This window comes from Crocuta crocuta, unplaced genomic scaffold, assembly GCF_008692635.1.
Source record: "Crocuta crocuta isolate KB4526 unplaced genomic scaffold, BGI_CrCroc_1.0 scaffold4, whole genome shotgun sequence".
In the NCBI taxonomy this organism is placed as follows: domain Eukaryota; kingdom Metazoa; phylum Chordata; class Mammalia; order Carnivora; family Hyaenidae; genus Crocuta; species Crocuta crocuta.
This window is the reverse complement of record NW_027529996.1, coordinates 2,886,336-2,904,230: the sequence shown is the minus strand read 5'-3', so window position 1 is coordinate 2,904,230 and position 17,895 is coordinate 2,886,336. Positions and strand designations below refer to the sequence as shown.

Below are 17,895 nucleotides of genomic sequence, written 5' to 3'. Positions count from 1 at the left end.
AAAAAAAAAAAAAAAAAAAAAAAAAAAAAAAAAAAGACAGAATGTTCTCTGCCCTGAGGAAGGAAGGGTCAAAGAAATAGGAAAGGAAAGGAGGAGGTGAACAGCAGGAGATGCGAGGGGAATCTGGGTTGTAAAATCCCTAGCTGCTTCTGAAGAACGGTGGTTGCTAATACTCTGTTTTACATTTCTGGCCTTGATGCAATGTAAATGACTCCTGTGTCTGACACCTTCCTTGAAGTCTGTCAAGCACACAAACGCCTTCCATGAGTGGTTTGTGGTGAAAACTAAGGAAAGGCTACAAGTCTTGTATGGGTCACTGCAGTACAGAGCAGGGTCAGAGATGCGGTTCCTAAATGGACACAAGTTAGAAGAGGCAGGAGCTAGAAACCCAAAGTGACCTTGAAAATTCAAGCGGCTTTGTCCTTCATTGATATTCCACGGGGACCATTCAGCCTTTCCATGAAACACAGGCTGGCATTTGAAATTAACTTTATCTAGATTAAAACAATGTTTTTACCTATTTTTGAGAAAGAGAGAGAGAGCGAGATCAAGGGAGGGGCAGAGAGAGAGGGAGGCAGAGGATCCAAAGTGGGCTCTCCACTGTCAGAATAGAGCCCCATGTGGGGCTCCAACGCACCAACTGTGAGATCATGACCTGAGCTAAACTCGGACACTTAACCAACTGAGCCACCCAGGTGCCCAAATTTATCCAGATATTAAAAAAAATTTTTTTAATGTTTTTTATTTATTTTTGAGAGTCAGAGAAAGACAGCACAAGCAGAGGAGGGTCAGAGAGAGAGAGATACAGAATCTGAAACAGGCTCCAGGCTCTGAGCTAGCTGTCAGCACAGAGTGTGATGCGGGGCTCAAACCCACAAACTATGAGATCATGACCTGAGCCGAAGTTGGACGCTTAACCGACTGAGCCACCCAGGCACCCCAAATTTATCCAGATATTAAGGAGCACACCAGTAGCTTTTCTATTTTCTGCCTTAGGTTTTCCATTTCAAACTCATGTTGGCCCATGTAATTAACCATGGTTTCTTAGTAGTTCAGAAGCCAGCAGCTTCTTTGGTCCTCGCGCCTCTATAAAGCTCAGCATTTTCTGTAGGTTCTCCTAACAGGTTTCATTGACCCAAAAGAAAGGAGACTTGCAGTGATGGAATGGAGGAATGGAAAAGGATACAATTAAAAAAAATAATCATAGCTTAGAAGATGAGAATGAAGAAGAAAGCAAGAAAATAGGAGGGAGGCAGATGGGTGGGTTGTGGTGGAGTACCATCTGCTAGGTTGAATGTCATCGGCCATCTTCTAGACACTGAATGTTTGTGTCCCTCAAATTCATGTGCTGAAATTTAATCCCTAATGTGATGATGCTAGGCAGGTGGCCTTTAGGTGGTGGTGGGGTCCTGAAGCAGGAGTCCTCATGGACGGAATTAATGCCCTTATAGAAGAGACCGCAGAGAGCTCCTTCATGCCTCTGCTATCCCCACGCAGTGAGAAGACAACCAGGAAGTGGGTTTTCACCAAATCTGCCAGCACCTTGATCTTGGATTTCCCAACCTCCAGAACTGTGAGACAGACATTTCTGTTGTTTCTAAGCCACCAGTATTTTTGTAAATAGCAGTTGGAGCTAAGATACAGCCTCACCTTCTAATAGTCCACCCAACCCAACCAGTAGAGTTGGTGAACAAAGCCGGAGTTCCCAACCGGCAGATAGGGATCTAGCTGAAGATCTAGAAACCTCATCTGCCTGCATGCCACTCAGCCAGACATGATTAATTTCTCCCCATGAGGACTAAAGGCTCAAAGCCTCAGAGAAATCAAAGACAGCCTCTTTCTATAATATTGTGAGGTTTCCTGCCTGTTAAACTGCTCTATCAGGTCTAGAAAATCTTTATTTTAGAGTAACATGAATGACTGAAATGTACTTTATAAACTTGACTTATCCTCCTTCCACATGAAACTGTTTTTGAAGAAATGGCTGAGGAGAAAGTCACGTGTGTGTGTGCGTGCGCACGCACGCGCGTGTGTGGTTGAAGTTCTAGAAACAGGGAGAAGGGNAACTTGACTTATCCTCCTTCCACATGAAACTGTTTTTGAAGAAATGGCTGAGGAGAAAGTCACGTGTGTGCGTGCGTGTGCGCGCGTGTGTGTGCGCGCGCGCGTGTGTGTGGTTGAAGTTCTAGAAACAGGGAGAAGGCGGCTCCTGGAGAAGCTGCAGTCCAGATCCTCAGTAACTGAGAGGGTGTGAGTACATCGATTTCTCTAAGGTGACAATTTGGAAGAAAAGTAGAAAATACTGTAGTATTTAAAAACAAACCCCTACGAGGAGCACTTTTGGTATTCATCTAGGAGCCTTTCTCCACTTAATGGAGTTGAGCAAATGTTATTCTAGAATAAGGGGAACGAATACTTGAACACATTCTGGATACCTGGGGTATTTTTCCACCTTGCAATTATTTTGGACAGATTGTTAGCTGCCTGGTTGTGCTCATGATATCATGACGCACGATGCTCTTGAACACCAGATGCCCTACGTGGTGGTTCTGAGAATTACTAGCAAATCAAGAAAAGAGTGGTGTTACAGGCAAGAACCTTTTCCTGTGCCTCACCAGACCTGCTGCCAGGCCTGGAGAAACACTCTTGGCTGCCAGGAGCGTGCCGCTGGCTGAAGGAGCCGTTGTGGCGCACAGGCGTGCAGCTGCAGAGGGATGCCGACTGCTGTGATGAGTACAGCCCATGCTTCTACAACACCCGCTCTCACTTTGGGGAAAGAAAAACCTCATATGGTTTTCTGTTCAGGTTTTTTCTATAGCCAGATGTCTCACCTTCAGTTACTTTTTCCTGATAGTATCTATTGCTATTGGCTGTTGTACATGTTTTTTTCCTACCTTCGCTATGCCAGACAGAATAAAGTACAATCGTTTTTCTTTAGTGGCAATTTAAACGGAAGAGAAACGTGTGTGTGTGTGTGTGTGTGTGTGTGTGTGTGTGTGTTTGCTAGTGGTTAACATGGCAGTTAAAGTCTCTGACTTCTAGATTCTTTCTTCCTTGTTTCTCAGATGTTGGAAAAACAATTTAGTGCTCTAGTTTGTTCTCGGGGCTTCAGAGCCTTGCCATAACTCATGACGGTGCTTCCTCCAAAAGAATAGGACATTTCCAAATATATTTGTAAAAACAAGTAGCTGGGTTTCTGCTCCTGAGGCATAATTCGTTCTTCCTATAATTGGAGTTATTCGTGTGTTATGTAAATTAATCTCATTTTGTTTTGAAAATAAAAAAACATACACAAAGGGGTGTTATTAGCATATGAACCCATAATATTCAGAAATCCAATCCTTTAAAAAAGGGAGACTGACTGGCTTGGAAATAATTTTAGCCAATTATATGAATCAAGATATCTCCTGCCCAGTGAGCAGACTGAATTATAACATTTACTCAATCTTCCTATCTAGATTATAAATTTCCTTTTTAGTTTTTAAAATATTTTAATGTGTGCAAAACAACTGAAAGTAAATCAGGAAGAGTGTGTATTTGATTATTAGACTCATTATGTATTTGTATTTGAGTTTTAGATTTAACTTTCTTTCTAGTTTTCCTTTCTCAAGGAAATTGCAATTTCATTTTAATGCTTTTCCCTCTATGGGTTACATGACTATTTTAAGAATTAAATAATTTTAATCAAATTTGATATATATTAAATCATCTCATGTCCATTTTATACTTTTTATGGGCAAGTTAGTAGCTATAAAACAAAATATTTATTTATGTCATAAGTGGCCGTATCTTCTCTGATCTAGTGCAGATGCTACTATGTTGCTATAATGCCGCTGGATTGGGCAAAATTTCCATATTTTCTTTTCTAAGCAGCTTACAAATACACCAACTTCTGCTGCTTGATCACAGGAAGTTCTTACAACAGGATAAATCATGACATGTTGCTCCAAACTGGGTTTTACAGAAATTTCTCTTCCCTAAGGAAAGCACGAGTCCCTCATACAGACATGGTTGACTATCACTGTAAAGAAAATTTCCTCTGCAAATTAGATGATAAGTATGGGCTACTGTTGTGCTAAAATGAATATTAAAAGATTAGCCAGCACCTGAGCAGTTAAAAAAGAAGTTTAAAGCCAAAGAGAGCGTGGAGCAAGGAACCGGGAACCAAAGTATGTGGAAGAGGGTTTTAAAGGACAAAATGACTTAGACCCTGAAGAGAGGAAACTGTCTTACTCAGAGATCGGCCCGGTGGTCCTCGCCTTCTTTTGGCTCATTTTCCTCTCCAGTATTCCACTCTTCTACTGGTCTAAGTATAAAGTAATTGGCTGTTAAAAGCTTACAATATAACTACTCTCAGGGAGTTTTCAAGTTTTTAGAGGTAAGACACCACCCACACTCCAGAGGTAAAACACCCATCAGGTAGCTGGGTCTCTCCCTGGCCCTTCACCTTGACTGTGGTTTGAAAGACTCCTCAGAAGAGACTCCTAGAGTGGCCATCTCAGTGTCTTTGACCAGACAGCATAATCCAGAGGATATGAAACAAGCAGTGACCATGCATTTCACGTGAGTCTCCTTTCTGCCTTGTGAAGGAGTGAATTGATGGTTCCTTTGGAAATGTTGCTGATACCTAGATCATAGTTGAAATCCTTAGTTGATATTAAGTAATGAGGGAGACTTCTAGAATGTCCCTCCTCCAATCCCAAAATAAAATGGGAAAACTAAAATAGGGCAAGGTAAATGTTATCCCAAACTCACTAGTGGCCATCACACACAGAAAAGAAAAAATAACATAGTTGGATAAACATCAACAACTGTTGGCCTAGGGGAAGAAACAGAAGACTCAGGTGCCATAGGAGGCAGATAAAGCTTTCCACTTGTTCCCTATAATGAGGAGCAATTCTGGGGGAAAACAGTGATTATTTTATTTTATTTATTTTGTTTTGTTTTATGTTAATTTAACTTAAATTTTTAAAGTTTATTTGTTTATTGAGAGAGAGAGAGAGAACATGCCAGGGAGGAGCAGAAAGAGAGAGGGAGAGAGAATATTAAGCAGTTTTTTATTGTCAGCACAGAGCCCAGTATGGGGCTCAAACTCAAGAACTGTGAGATCATGACCTGAGCCAAAATCAAGAGTCAGATGCTTAATGGTCTGAACCACTCAGGTACCCCCAGAAGTCACTGATTTTAGAAAAACCTGTGCATTCTCCTTAATACACTCCAAATTGGTGAAGTGGACTCAAGGGTGAGTGAGCATCCTGGGGAAGGTCAAGGAGAAAGCTATAGCATGAAAGCCCTAAATACCATGATAGAACCATATCAGAGGCAGAAGGGGGATGGGCCGCCATGGCTGGTCTTGCCCTGGTACAGGGAACCAAATGAAATTGCAGAAAATGGAACAGCTTCCAGCTCTCAAGATCAGCGTAACTATCTTCTGTTCCACAGAAGAGTGGATTTGAAGCAACACTCAGAGCTGGTGAATTTATCACACTGGATTAGAACACATGGATGCATTTGTCACCCATCAGCCAGATCAAAAGAAATTGGGGTGACCTGTATTCATATGGAACAGAAGATCCCCAAATGCAAAGAGGAACATCACTCAGAAAATACTGATGATGGAGTGATTGACACTACCATAACTTGGCTAGGTTTTTAAACCTTAAAGACAGAGATTTCTTTGGGAATCCAGGAAGAAAAGATAATCACTTTCAGAGGGGGAAATTCAGGGAGGTCTCACACTTCTCCACAGCAAATTTAAATGCCAGGAAGTAAAAATAAAGACCATGTAGATTGTTTTAAAAAATGATAAAAACATTGGCTAAGAAAAGCCCCAAGGATACTGTTGGGATAATGCAGCAGAGAGCAAATAGGTTGTTGGAGAGAATAGGGTTTAAGATCGAGGAGCTGGTTTATCTTAGAAGAGAGGAAGGTTGAGAACTTGGAGAGAAAGATGAGGAATAGGAAGCTCTTAAGATTTGACCAGGGGCTTGTGTGGCCGAGAGAGGGAATACTCTTTCAGACACATTTCTGTTTTATTTTATTTATTTTTTAAAAAATATTTATTTATCTTGAGAGAGAGAGAGTGCAAGTGGCAGGGGGCAGAGAAAGAGAGAGAAGGAGAGAGAGAGAGAGAGAGAGAGAAAGAGAGAGAATCCAAAGCAGGCTTCTCACGATCAGCACAGAGCCTGACAGGGGCTCAGTCCCACAATTGGTGAGATCATGACCTGAGCAGAGATCAAGAGTCTGATATTTAACTGACTGAGCCACCCAGGTACCCCAGGCATTTCTGTTTTTGAGTTAAACTCAGGTAAGCTGCCCAATTAAGACTCTTGCTTCCTCAGAAGTTTCAATCTGGAACAGAAGAAAGACCCAGAACTCTTATGGAAAACTGCGTTCCCCAAGACCGAGGAAGGCAAGTGAAGCAGAGTGGGCTCAGGACGGAACCGAAAGTAAGAGTGACAGCAGCCACAAAATGCACCTCAGACATGTGGACAGTGAGCAAGCAGATCAACGTGGCCACCTAAAGCCAAACCCATGCTTCACTTCCAGCCTGTGTACTGGACAGCTTTGCCTCTAGCTTTTCAGTGTTCTGAAAGGGTCCAATCTGTGAGATGTTTCCGAAAACATGTCCTGGGATCTGTCTTTTAGGGACCTAAGGTATATTAAACGCCTGGAGCAACCCTGCTATAAAGAATCTACTTACCACCCCCCCAATTTTTTAGATGTGTTTGAGCATAGAATCTTTTTCCCTTGTCATGGCTCGGAGCAACACACACTGATATAACGTGATATATAAATATCTAACAAGGCAATTTTAAAGAGTATGTGTAAAAAAAGAGTGGAGGGAGAGAGAGAAGAGACAGTTTTGGGTGTATGGAGGAAACTCTTGCCTCCTCCTATCCTTGCTCCTGAAAATAGCCCAGGCTCCTTTAGGCTCCAGATTCCTGTTGGCTGGATTAGTTGAAGTGATGCATAAGTGAATAAGGAGGGGGTCAGTCATGATGCCATTAACCCTTCTGACAATGCCCACCGGGACCCTGGCCTCACCCCTTCAATTGTCAGGATGCTTAAAGCTAACATATAGAAAGATGAGTCTTGGTTTCTCTCCAGTGCTAAGAACAAGACCAGAAAAAGGGTTGGATGGAATATTTCCAAGCAGATTTATTACTAACTCCCACATGCACACCAACAGTCAAATCAGGGGCTCTTAACAACCACAACTTCACTGGCTGGGTACACACGGATGCTTAGGATGAGCTCCTCTCACCACTGGCCCAGGAACCAAAAGGAGCCAGAGACAAGGTTAGTTCAGAGAATATTTTGATATTTTAGATTTCTATTTTTTTTTTAAGTTTAGGGTTTTATAACCCCAAATGGTTCTGGGGGGAAAAAGTTATTAGCTTCATGTTCAGAAAAGCAATATGTTATATTCAAGCTTACTTTTAAGCAAGTAAGGTTTACTCATAACCAAGCCAAATAGATCTACAGTATAGACCCCGTGCATAATATTCATTTCATGTGGAAGCTCTATTCAATGGAATGTAAGCTTATTGACAGGAGTTATCTAATTTGTTAAAGTAATTGCTAGGCTATAGATAATATTAGTACTAAAATCTGATTAAATAGACCTTGGTGGGATGACAGACTTGAGCAATGCACAAGAATGTATTAATTCTATGCTCCAAATAAATAATGTTAGGCTGTCTGGTATCTATCTTCATTTAGCTTACAGTGGTATTTGTAGTTTAAGAATGTTTCAATCAAAGAACAGAGAGAAAAAGAGAGAGAAGAATGAGAATTATTTGATTTATTTGATATATCTGATTATATATTTGATCAATTGGTTGTATAATTGATTATATATTTGATTATATTTGAAAATTCTTTTATATATTTGATTTATTATCTCATGATATCCTATGTTTCAAGAGAAAGAGCCTAGCAGGGAAGGCGTTGAGGGGGACCCGGGCCCTGGAATCAGAGACACCTAAGGACCAGCCCTGCCCCTGCTTAGTCATGGTACCGCCTTGGGCAAATTACCCAATGTCTCTGAGCTCTAGTTTCCTCACAGAATTCTTATTTCATTGGATTCTTGGGAGGAGCGAACAGGGTAATGTGTATCTGGTATGTAACGAGTCCTCAATAAATAATACATAGTTTTAATGGCTAATATACTAAATGAAGATGATAAAAGATGGAGGGTAGGTTTGGGGAAGAGGTTTAAGGAGTTGGAGGTGAACCGGGAAAGGTAGAAGGCTAAGAAAATAGTTTTAGAGTTTTGAAAACCTGCAGAGTGATTAGATGAAGCATTGGTTAATTCGAACACTATATAGTTTCTAACTCTGGTATATTTTTAACCTTCTTAAGTGGAATGCTAAATTATTTAGTAAGATTTGGGAAAAATAACAGTGGTAGGATCAGGAGTCAGCAGACCTGCCCGTTAGGAAATTCTCAGTGTTCAGAAAATAACATATAAGGCACATATGCAAGGTTATTTTTTGCAGCATTGTTTTGAACAGAAAAAAGTTGGGAAATAGTCCGAGTTGTTCATCCCATTAGGTAGGTCATTCATTTACCAGCATATTATGCAACTCTAAAGAATATTCGGTTACCTCTTATTAAAATATGAAGAGATATAAAAGATTTATTATTTTTTTTAAAAAGCAAGGATAAAAGCATAGCATATAATGTTCTACTTCTTGAGCGTAAAGCCAAGGGGATTAATATATATATTTACATTTGCTTACACAGACATAAGGAAACTTGATGGACATAGAAATAAAGAAAAGTGGTTTCTGTGGGGCAGAGGCTGAGAAGACACAGAAAATGACAGACAAGGATTGCATATCATTTTACACTTGCTGTTTTTTTTAGCCAGATGTAATTTCTATTTTAAAATAGTCACTTAAAAATTTTAAATACTTAAAAAAATGTGAATGCTTTAAAGGGGTGCTACTCACAATTTAAAGTTAGAAATCTGATTCCTTTACCTGACATCAACCTGCAGTCAGTTCAGATTAAGAAGGATTGAGTTTCGATCGGTGAAAGAGGTGGATGAAGGGGGAACAGCCTCACTTTTGGAGGATAATATATTCCAAGGGATCTGAGTTCCAGGTGGGATATATTATAGGAGGATTTAGAATCTAAATTTTGTCATAGGCACTTGAGCAGTGGGAAGACAGGTCACTGTGGGGGAAAGAGAGAGAGAGGGCAAGGACCCACTGTCTACCAGGCAATTTTGTCTGGGTTCCTCGGAACTCTATTGCACCAACGGTCAGCTCAACACTGACCTGGCCAGGACTGTAGAGCCGGAGGACTTCCTTAGCATTTCATCAGTGTGACACCAGACAACCAGTTCCCACCCCCTAAACCTGGGAATTGGGTGGAAATAAAGATGGAAGACATGGAATAAAACTCCCAAGGATTTCTGCTTAACATCACTGGGTTTCCCTGATTTGAAGTTAGAGCTTGATGGAGGTTATGGCAGCTAATTTTTTTTTTTTTATCTGAGGCACAGAAGAACTACGGGAAGTAAGAGGGGACCTTTTAGAAATTTTCACAAAAATAATGTTTCTGAGTTACGGACCAGTATTAAAATGAGAAGGTGACAGATGAGGAGGACACAAGTGTAACAAGGCTGAATCCTTCTAGAAGATGGATAACCATGGCATCATTTCATATGTGCTTTCTACAGGATCGATGAATGGGGGTTTGGTCACTAATCTGTTGATCAACAGCAAGAATATTGAGCACAGGAAGATGATAGATTGCAAGATCCTTCTGCAGAACTGAAAAAGAAAAACAAGCTTTATACCTAGAACTGCTTTAATTAGACCATATTTTTGTCAGGAAGAAAATATGTCTCATGTGTCTAATAGTGGTGTGGTCACTATTCCACTATGTATAAGCATCCTTTCTCCACCTTCCCCAACCATAAACAATAGTTGCACATTATTGGCCTAAAATATTAATCATTTCAGGCATAAGTGAGCTCTGTCATCACTCTGCAGGGTTCCAATGATGTGGGAAGTCGGGCCATTCAGCATCAAATTTTAGCATGTGCCATAGGACTGTAACATCTCTAGTAAAAAATTAAACTATTTACCCAAAAGGAGACTAATGTGTCCATTTGGCTTATGATCCTAGTTAGGTACTACTTTAGGAGTCAGCAAAGTTCAGAAAGCTTTATGCTAAGAAATAGAAAACAGCAGAAGTATAAAACAGAAAGTGGCATTTCCTGAGCCCTGTTCCTCTCTTATTTGAATATTGGTCTTAGGAAATGTATGTTGACATTTTGGACATTTAAAATCACTTAGAAGTGGTTTTCTTTAGCTCTGTACTATCGACACTGCGCTGGCTGTTTTGTCGGGACAGGCTGCCCAGCACAGTCTAAGATGTTTCACAGCCACATAGGCCTCTACCTGCTCCTTATCAGCAGCAGCCTCAGGTCGTGATGACCAAAACTGCCTCCAGACATTGCCACCTGTCTCCGGGCATCAGGATTGACCCAGTCTGAAAACCACCAACCTAAAGGTTTGCTCATCTTTTTGTCTAACTCTTCTGTGGTAGTAAGGAGAACACACCTCAGCCTCATCCAACAGAAATGAAACCCAACTAAGGAAGTAAATGAAAGCAAAACCACTTATCAATCAAGTGGATACATTTCCCTCCTCACCCCAAAGATGGCCGGCTGAGGTACTTTCTCACAGAACTAAGGATTTTTACCTCTCACACCTCCCATACAGAAATAAAAAAAAAAAAAAAAAAAATGCCAAAGAGAAGTTACCACGTGCCTAGGAGTCCCAGTGATGGAATCATTCCTTTTGTTATAAATTTTTTCCCCAGGAGGTAAAACACCTTCTGCTGTAGAACAAAACTTGTTAAATAGCAAACGAGAAAAGAACTCACTGTTTCCTGAAGCGCCTTTGCAGAATTTCGTCAGGTCAACATTTGGGGGTCTGCTGGGTTTTGGTGGCGGTGGGCCCAGGGCAAACAGGGGAGGCAGGGGCTTCTGCTTAGGGGTGGCTGAATTCTTGTCTCCCTTTTCCTTCTCTTGACTTTGGCCCCAGGGCCCTTCCACGGTCAACTTAGAAGGTGCCTTAGGGAACTTGGCAGGAGGAGGCCCAGAGGCCGGCTCCTCCTGATTCATTTTGCTCAGGAAGAGGTTCTTAGCAGCATCTATCTTCCTTTCTTCTTTTTTCTCTTCAGCATTTTTGGAGAGGCCCGGGCTTCCTCTGTTTGCGGCAGGTTTCAGAACCATGCTGGGGAAAGGTGAGCTTGATGTCTCTCCTCCCTGGTCTTTATTTTCCTGGTCTTCCCTTGTTGATTTTAAAGGGGTCATTTTGGACTTGGCTCCGAGGGGGGCCGGGGGGCCTTTCTGTAGAGACACATTCTTGGTGGCGCTCTCATCTTCATGGCTGTCATTGCTACTCAGGGATGGCTTCTGGCCAAAGACCGGCTTGGGAAAGAGGGGCTTGGGGTCCTGGTCTTGGGAGGCTGACCCAAACTTGCCTTTAACCCCAGCCAACTTGGGGAACACTTGTTTCTGCTCAGCTTCCTGGGCCGGGGGATTAGACCCCAGCTTGGGACCTGGTGGCTTTAGGTCATGGTCTTGGTTTACACTGTGAAGCAAAGGCTTATTCCCAGGGGGGCGGGGAAACACAGGTTTGGAATCTTCCTTGGGCACATTGACGGGCTTGGGGCCTACAGGTTTTGGAAATCCCACTTTTACCTCAGGGTCTCTGGTGGCTGAGTTTGCCGGTGGTCCAAATCTTTGGCCCACTCCCGTCGGCTTTAGAAACGGGGGCTTGGGCTCCTTGTCAGGCTTTTCCTCAGATGAAGGTTTCACTGCCAAAGGTGGCTTTGGGGACCCAAACTTAGGTACGTTGCTGGGTCCCGCAGGAGGGCTGGCACTTCCTTGGCTGTTGAATAGGTTCTTTTTAGCTTGTACTCCTGAAGGTGAGCTCTGCCCCGCGACTTTGAAGGGGCGGCTGTTGACAGAGACCTCCTCCGTGGGGTTGCACCCCGTGTTAAACTTCGCCATGAGGGACTTCACATCTGCTTTTGTGTCCTACAAGCACAGGGAACAAAAACTAGCTGAGAGCCAGAAGTCTCACTTGCACAATTTAAAATACTACACTCTAAAGGGCTTCCTGGTTTGAGGCTTGCAGCGTCGCTGATTGGTTAGGGAGGCATTGTAACATTTATCTTCCTCTATGGCAAAATCATCTGTAAGAGTTTCTTGAAGGGGAGGGCTATTGCTGTGCATATAGTGTTTTGTTGTGTTTTGCCTTAGACTGACTTGTCTCTTTCTGTTCAAGTTACAACTTACCTTTTGTCTTTCCCTCACTGCTTCTCCTGCTCTCCTGTTGGATTTACTCTTAACTTGGTGTGTATCTCCTTTGTTTTACTTGAAAAAATATGGAAGTGACTAACAAGGGACTTCTTCCATATTTTACAGTCGAACCTCTTAAATAGAAACCACGCTTGAAAAAATGAAAATAAGTTCTTCTACAAATTCAGGTTGCACGCTTTCTACCACGCGGCCATGTTTAACATCTCTGTGGTTTGCAAGAGCTCTTCTGTTCCCATCCCCGTTTAAGGTGTTACCTGCTTGCTAACAGAGATGTGGCAGAAAAACTCACTCATTTGGAGAAGTCAGTAGTGAGTTTTTCTACTTATTTATAAATATTGAGTGCTACCGATTCAACTGGAACCAGACTAGCAGGCAGAATGTGATCACCTCCCAAACTGGTCTCCTCTCTCAGGGGCCCAGGCTGGGAACCCACAGGAAGGGTGATGGGGAAGCAGTAGAGAGACTGGCTGGGAAGTCTCACATCCAGCTTTCTTGTCTCTCCACTCTCGCCTCTTCTAGAAGGACATTTAACACTCCCTCTTAGAAGTCCTGCTACACAGTTTCTGTCCTTGTCTAGAATTAGGATATTACTCAGTAAAGAAAACAGATAGTCACCCTTCTCTGTGATTATAATTCCATTTGGTCTGGAAAAGTTCATAGTGTATTTGCTCTTTCTCTCCAAAGCAAGGATTTGAAATTTTCTAGTTCTTCAAGAAGTATTTGAAAATCTGAAGCATTAAAAAAAACCCACTGAAAACACACCTGTGGCCATGACAATTTCCGTTTTCGTGCTTTAAGATTCACCTAGAAAATGTTTTCTTCCTCTCCACCACCACCTATCTGGCCCCACATCCAAATACATCTCATGTTTCAATGTACTCCTCCTTACCACAAAACCAGATCGTGGGCTCAATATCTGGAAACTATTATTAGAAATATTAAGTAGCATATTCAAGGGCTCACAGCCAGGAACTGTGACCTCAGGGATGCAAACTCAGGTGTGTGTAGGGATCTGAAGTCCAGAATGGTCTCACTCCTTCTTGTATCCCCACAACATGTGGACTGGAGTCTGGAATCAGGCTTCTAATGCACATTTGGGGAAATAAGGGCTGGCAATGAGCTGAATACTGTGACTAGCAATTTAAAAGAAGTGGTGCCCTCAGCTGGAGTTTTCCTTTGTTCCAAACCGCAGTGCATGTGCATTTGCAGAATGTGGGAAGGGGGCCTAGGTGCTAGGAGGAGAAAAGCAGATGAGAGCACCACTTTCCAGTTCAAATTTGCTCCTTTAGCTTTCTACCCTATCTTCAAGTTGCTGAAAACATCTTGTTTTTTACCTTGTCTCCCTTGACCACTTCTTTTATCCCCATGATATCCTCCAATCCTCAAACAATCCCTGAAGGCTATAGGCAGGAAGACAGCAGGATTAGGGAGAGTTGGGGTGCTGGGGGACAGAATGGGAGAAGATGGGTCCTTCCCTGTGCTCTCCCAAGGAGATCACAGCTGCAGAGACTCCAAACCTTAACACAAGATGAATCTACAAGTATTAATACAAAAACTTGCTCCCCACCTGTAAGAATGTTGGTCTCCAAAGAAGAACTTCTTCATTCTGGACTCATTTTATATTTTGCAGTTTATATTCTAGATCTATGACTTATTCTAGATTTAGAACAAGAGGCTACATTGCAGAGTGGTTAATAGCACAGACTGGGGAGCCAGACTGCCTGGGTTTGAATCTTACTAGCTGTTTAACCTAGGGCAGGGCACCTAAGTTCTCTGAGCCTTAGTTTGCTCACTTCTATGGGGCTAATAGGGTGATTAAGCTGATAACTGTAAGTGTGTTTGTAAATAGGAGGGTTTCCTTGTTTTATACAGTAAGGGAAGCCTTAGGAATCATCTAGTCCTCTTCTCCCACTGCACTGGAGAGAAAAGAGCAACCAAAAGATTACAGCAATATGATACTTAGTGATAGCAACTTCATGTCTTGGATTTCATGGGGGAAAACCCTCTGTCAAACTCCATGTCCTGGTTTTAGAGCAGAAAATATGGAAGTAGTTGAGACCTAAGTCTCTTAGCTGTCAGCCCAGACCCAGGAGGCCGTGCGGTGTGATGGTTAATAACCCAGGCTCTAGGAGTATTGTCTTGGGTTCAAATCTTGACTTTGTCATTTACTGGCCATGTGACCTAGCAAGTTACTTAACCTCTTTGAGACTCAGTTTTCTTCATCTCTAAAATGATAATAATAACTACCTGTTTTTCACAGGGTTTGGTTTTTAAATCAGGATTAAATGAATGAATGCATGTAAAGTTCTCAGAGCAAGAATTATATGTGCTGCACAGCCAATGATTGTTTGCCAACCTTGTTTTTTTGTAATTCACTAGTCATATAACATCATTTTCCTCAGGTGATCAAATTCTGAAGCTATAATAGTTCATGTTATGGGTTTTTTAAAATCGTTTTTAATGTTTATTTCTGAGAGAGAGGGAGAGACAGAGCACGAGTAGAGGAGGAGTAGAGAGAGGTAGACACAGAATCTGAAGCAGGCTCCAGGCTCTGAGCTGTAAGCACAGAGCCTAACGTGGGGCTTGAATTCACGAACCACGAGATCATGACCTTAGCCTAAGTCAGATGCTTAACTGACTGAGCCACCCAGGTGCCCCAGTTAATGTTACGTTTTAATTTAAATTAATTATATTGATTTTATTTGTTTTGAATTTTAAAGTGTGAGTGTAGTTGACACTCATTACATTAGTTTCTGAACAACATAGTGACTTGACAAGTTTATACATTACGCTATATTATGTTGTTTCTTTAATGCTTATTTTTATTTATTTTTTTAGAGAGGGAGAAAGTGCATGCATGTGCATGTGTGTGAAAGGGGGAGGGGCAGAGAGAGAGGGAGAGAGAATCCGAAACAGGCTCTATACTCAGCTCAGAGCATGAAGTGGGTCTCAATCCCACAACCATGAGATCATGACCAGAGAGCAGTTATCAAGAGTTGATTGCTCAACCTACTGAACCACTCGGGGGGCTCATATGCTGAATTATGCTGCAATTTTAAATCAATGTGACTGAAACAAACATACTGCTGGATAGTATAACGGAGTTATTATGTTTGAGTCTGGTTTACCCACACTCTGAAATTTTTCACTGAATGTTGAAAGATAGGGAAAGAAATAGTAAGAAGTTCCTACATAGGATGGACACTTTGAAGAAACGGGAACCACTAATAAATATGACAAATCAATAGCCCAAACTTTACAACTATTTAATCACTTATTCTGACTGCTTAGCTTTAGATGTTATTTGATTCATTATCACTGTTTTGTTTTAAGTTTATTAGATAAAATTATCAACATCCAGATTTGCCCTTAATCTTAACAATAATAGCTAGATTTCTTGCATAATGGTAAGGATAGAAAAGTAAAAATGATAAAAGAAAATTTTGACATTCTTCCATCCTGATTTCATTGTAGATTGAATAGTCATTCCATTTTCCAGTGTTCTCTTAACCTCTAAAAACATTAAAAAGAGGGTAGGAGTAATATATCATTGTACGATAGCATGAATAATGAGTCAACTCTAGGCCTTGAACTCTAGGTCTTACTGCCCTGGGTCCAGAGGTGTCATATATCCTGACTTGCCACTATAGGATAGCTTTATGCCTATTGTTCTGAAATGATTATGAATAACATTTACATTCACTCTCAGAATTAACCTACCTTAAATAATAAATTACATGGTGAATTTACCCAGTTCCTCACCAGAGGCAAGCACTGTTCTCAGGGTCTTATGTATATTTCTAAGCTGTGCATATACAATTACATATAAACACACACACATACACACACACACACACCCTTCCTGTCCCCACTTTCTGCACAAGTGGAAACCCTTGCTTTGCAGTTTGCTTTTTTCTAGAACTGATAGTTGCTACACATGAGCACAGTTGGATATGTCATAAACAACCCTTCTGATTTCTTGGTACCTGCACAATTCCAGTTGTTAAATATTTTGAATATTATCTCTGTTATCTTCCCTTACAACTGATCCACATCAGTGCATATTATCTGCACAATTTTGTTTTTAAAAATAGATTTAAAAATTTTTTAGAATGGTTTTACATTTACAAAAGCACTGAGAAGATAGTACAGGGAATTACACCTGGTTTCCCCTTATTAACGCTTTGCATTAGTTTGCAGAACCTTTTTAACTTTCAATGATTTAAAGATTGGATTGGGAGCTCCTGGGTGGCTCAGTCGGTTAAATGTCTGACTTCGGCTCAGGTCACGATCTCACGGTTCGTGGGTTCGAGCCCCGCATCGGGCTCTGTGCTGACAGCTAGCTCAGAGCCTGGAGCCTGTTTCAGATTCTGTGTCTCCCTCTCTCTCTGACCTTCCCCTGCTCATGCTGTCTCTCTCTCTCTTTCTCTCATAAATAAATAAAACATTAAAATAATTTAAAGATTGGACTGCTACTTACTCTTAAGAAGAGGTATTTCAAATCTGGAAGACTTCAGAGTTCAGGATATTTTAAGTAAATCAAACATTTCATTCCAAGTTACTTAAATTTCTTTTCCAAAGTCATTTGAAGCAATTCATTATGATCTCCATCTATACCTACATTTCCATTTGCCTATATAATGATTAGTCCAAAGTACTCCCATCTATTGCTCTATAATCACACAGATGTAATTGTAGAAGTGCTTTTGACAGAAATGGACTTCCTTTAGCCCCCATATATTTTCCCTTCCTCAGAACTGTGTATCCTCACTGCCATAAACTTACCATGCTTGCTATAGCCCCCAGGGAAGATAGATGTTATACAAATGTTCTGCTACATCCTCTGCATTGCTAGTTAACAATTCCAGATTACAGAAAATCTTTCTTTGCTTTTAGCAACTTGTGTGAAGGTAATGGATCACATACATACTTAAACAAAGGCTGAGATGACATTTAGGACAGGCATCAAGAAACTGAACACATTAAGAAAATGTTCCCCTTTGTAGCTGGTTCATCTACGTATTTTCATATGGAAAATTAAAAGTACTTTATCACTGTTGTCAATAAGACGGTTTTGCTTTGTTTGGGATTTATCTTTGCAGTACTCATACTTTTAAAGAAATCTTGGATATTGGGTTAATCCAGTGGTTCTCAGTGAGAAGTACTTTTGGCAATGCCTGGCGAAATCTTTGATTGAAATGACTGACCGAGGGAGTGCTCTTGGCTTCCAGTAAGTAAAAGCCAGAGATACTGCTGGCCACCCTACAATGTACAGGGCAGCCCCTCAATGAAGAATTATCAGTCCAGACAGTGCTGTGGTGTGAAGCCCGGAGCTAATCCTATTGCTCCTGGATTTTTGAAAACACCTTACCAGAAAGTCTGTTTTCGATTTTTGTAATAGAATATACTCTAAAACCTATAAATAACTGCTTGAAAACTAAATAATACAAAAAAGCAACCACTAGAGATTGTTTTCAAAGTCTCAAGTCTTTGAAAATGTCATCTCTGTAAAGTTTCATTTATAAAGCACGCAAGAGATA

At 41.2% G+C, this 17,895-nt stretch overlaps 1 protein-coding gene across 5 annotated transcripts in view; it reads right to left on the bottom strand.

The window, feature by feature from the left end:
• The window catches only part of FYB1 (FYN binding protein 1), a 159,507-nt gene that overhangs the window by 86,782 nt on the left and 54,830 nt on the right, over positions 1-17,895 (bottom strand). For all 5 annotated transcript variants that reach the window (XM_077763461.1, XM_077763463.1, XM_077763464.1 and 2 more), the window contains exon 2: positions 10,909-12,070. In XM_077763461.1, the coding sequence (XP_077619587.1) occupies positions 10,909-12,070 (1,162 nt within the window). The remainder of the gene's footprint in view (positions 1-10,908; positions 12,071-17,895) is intronic.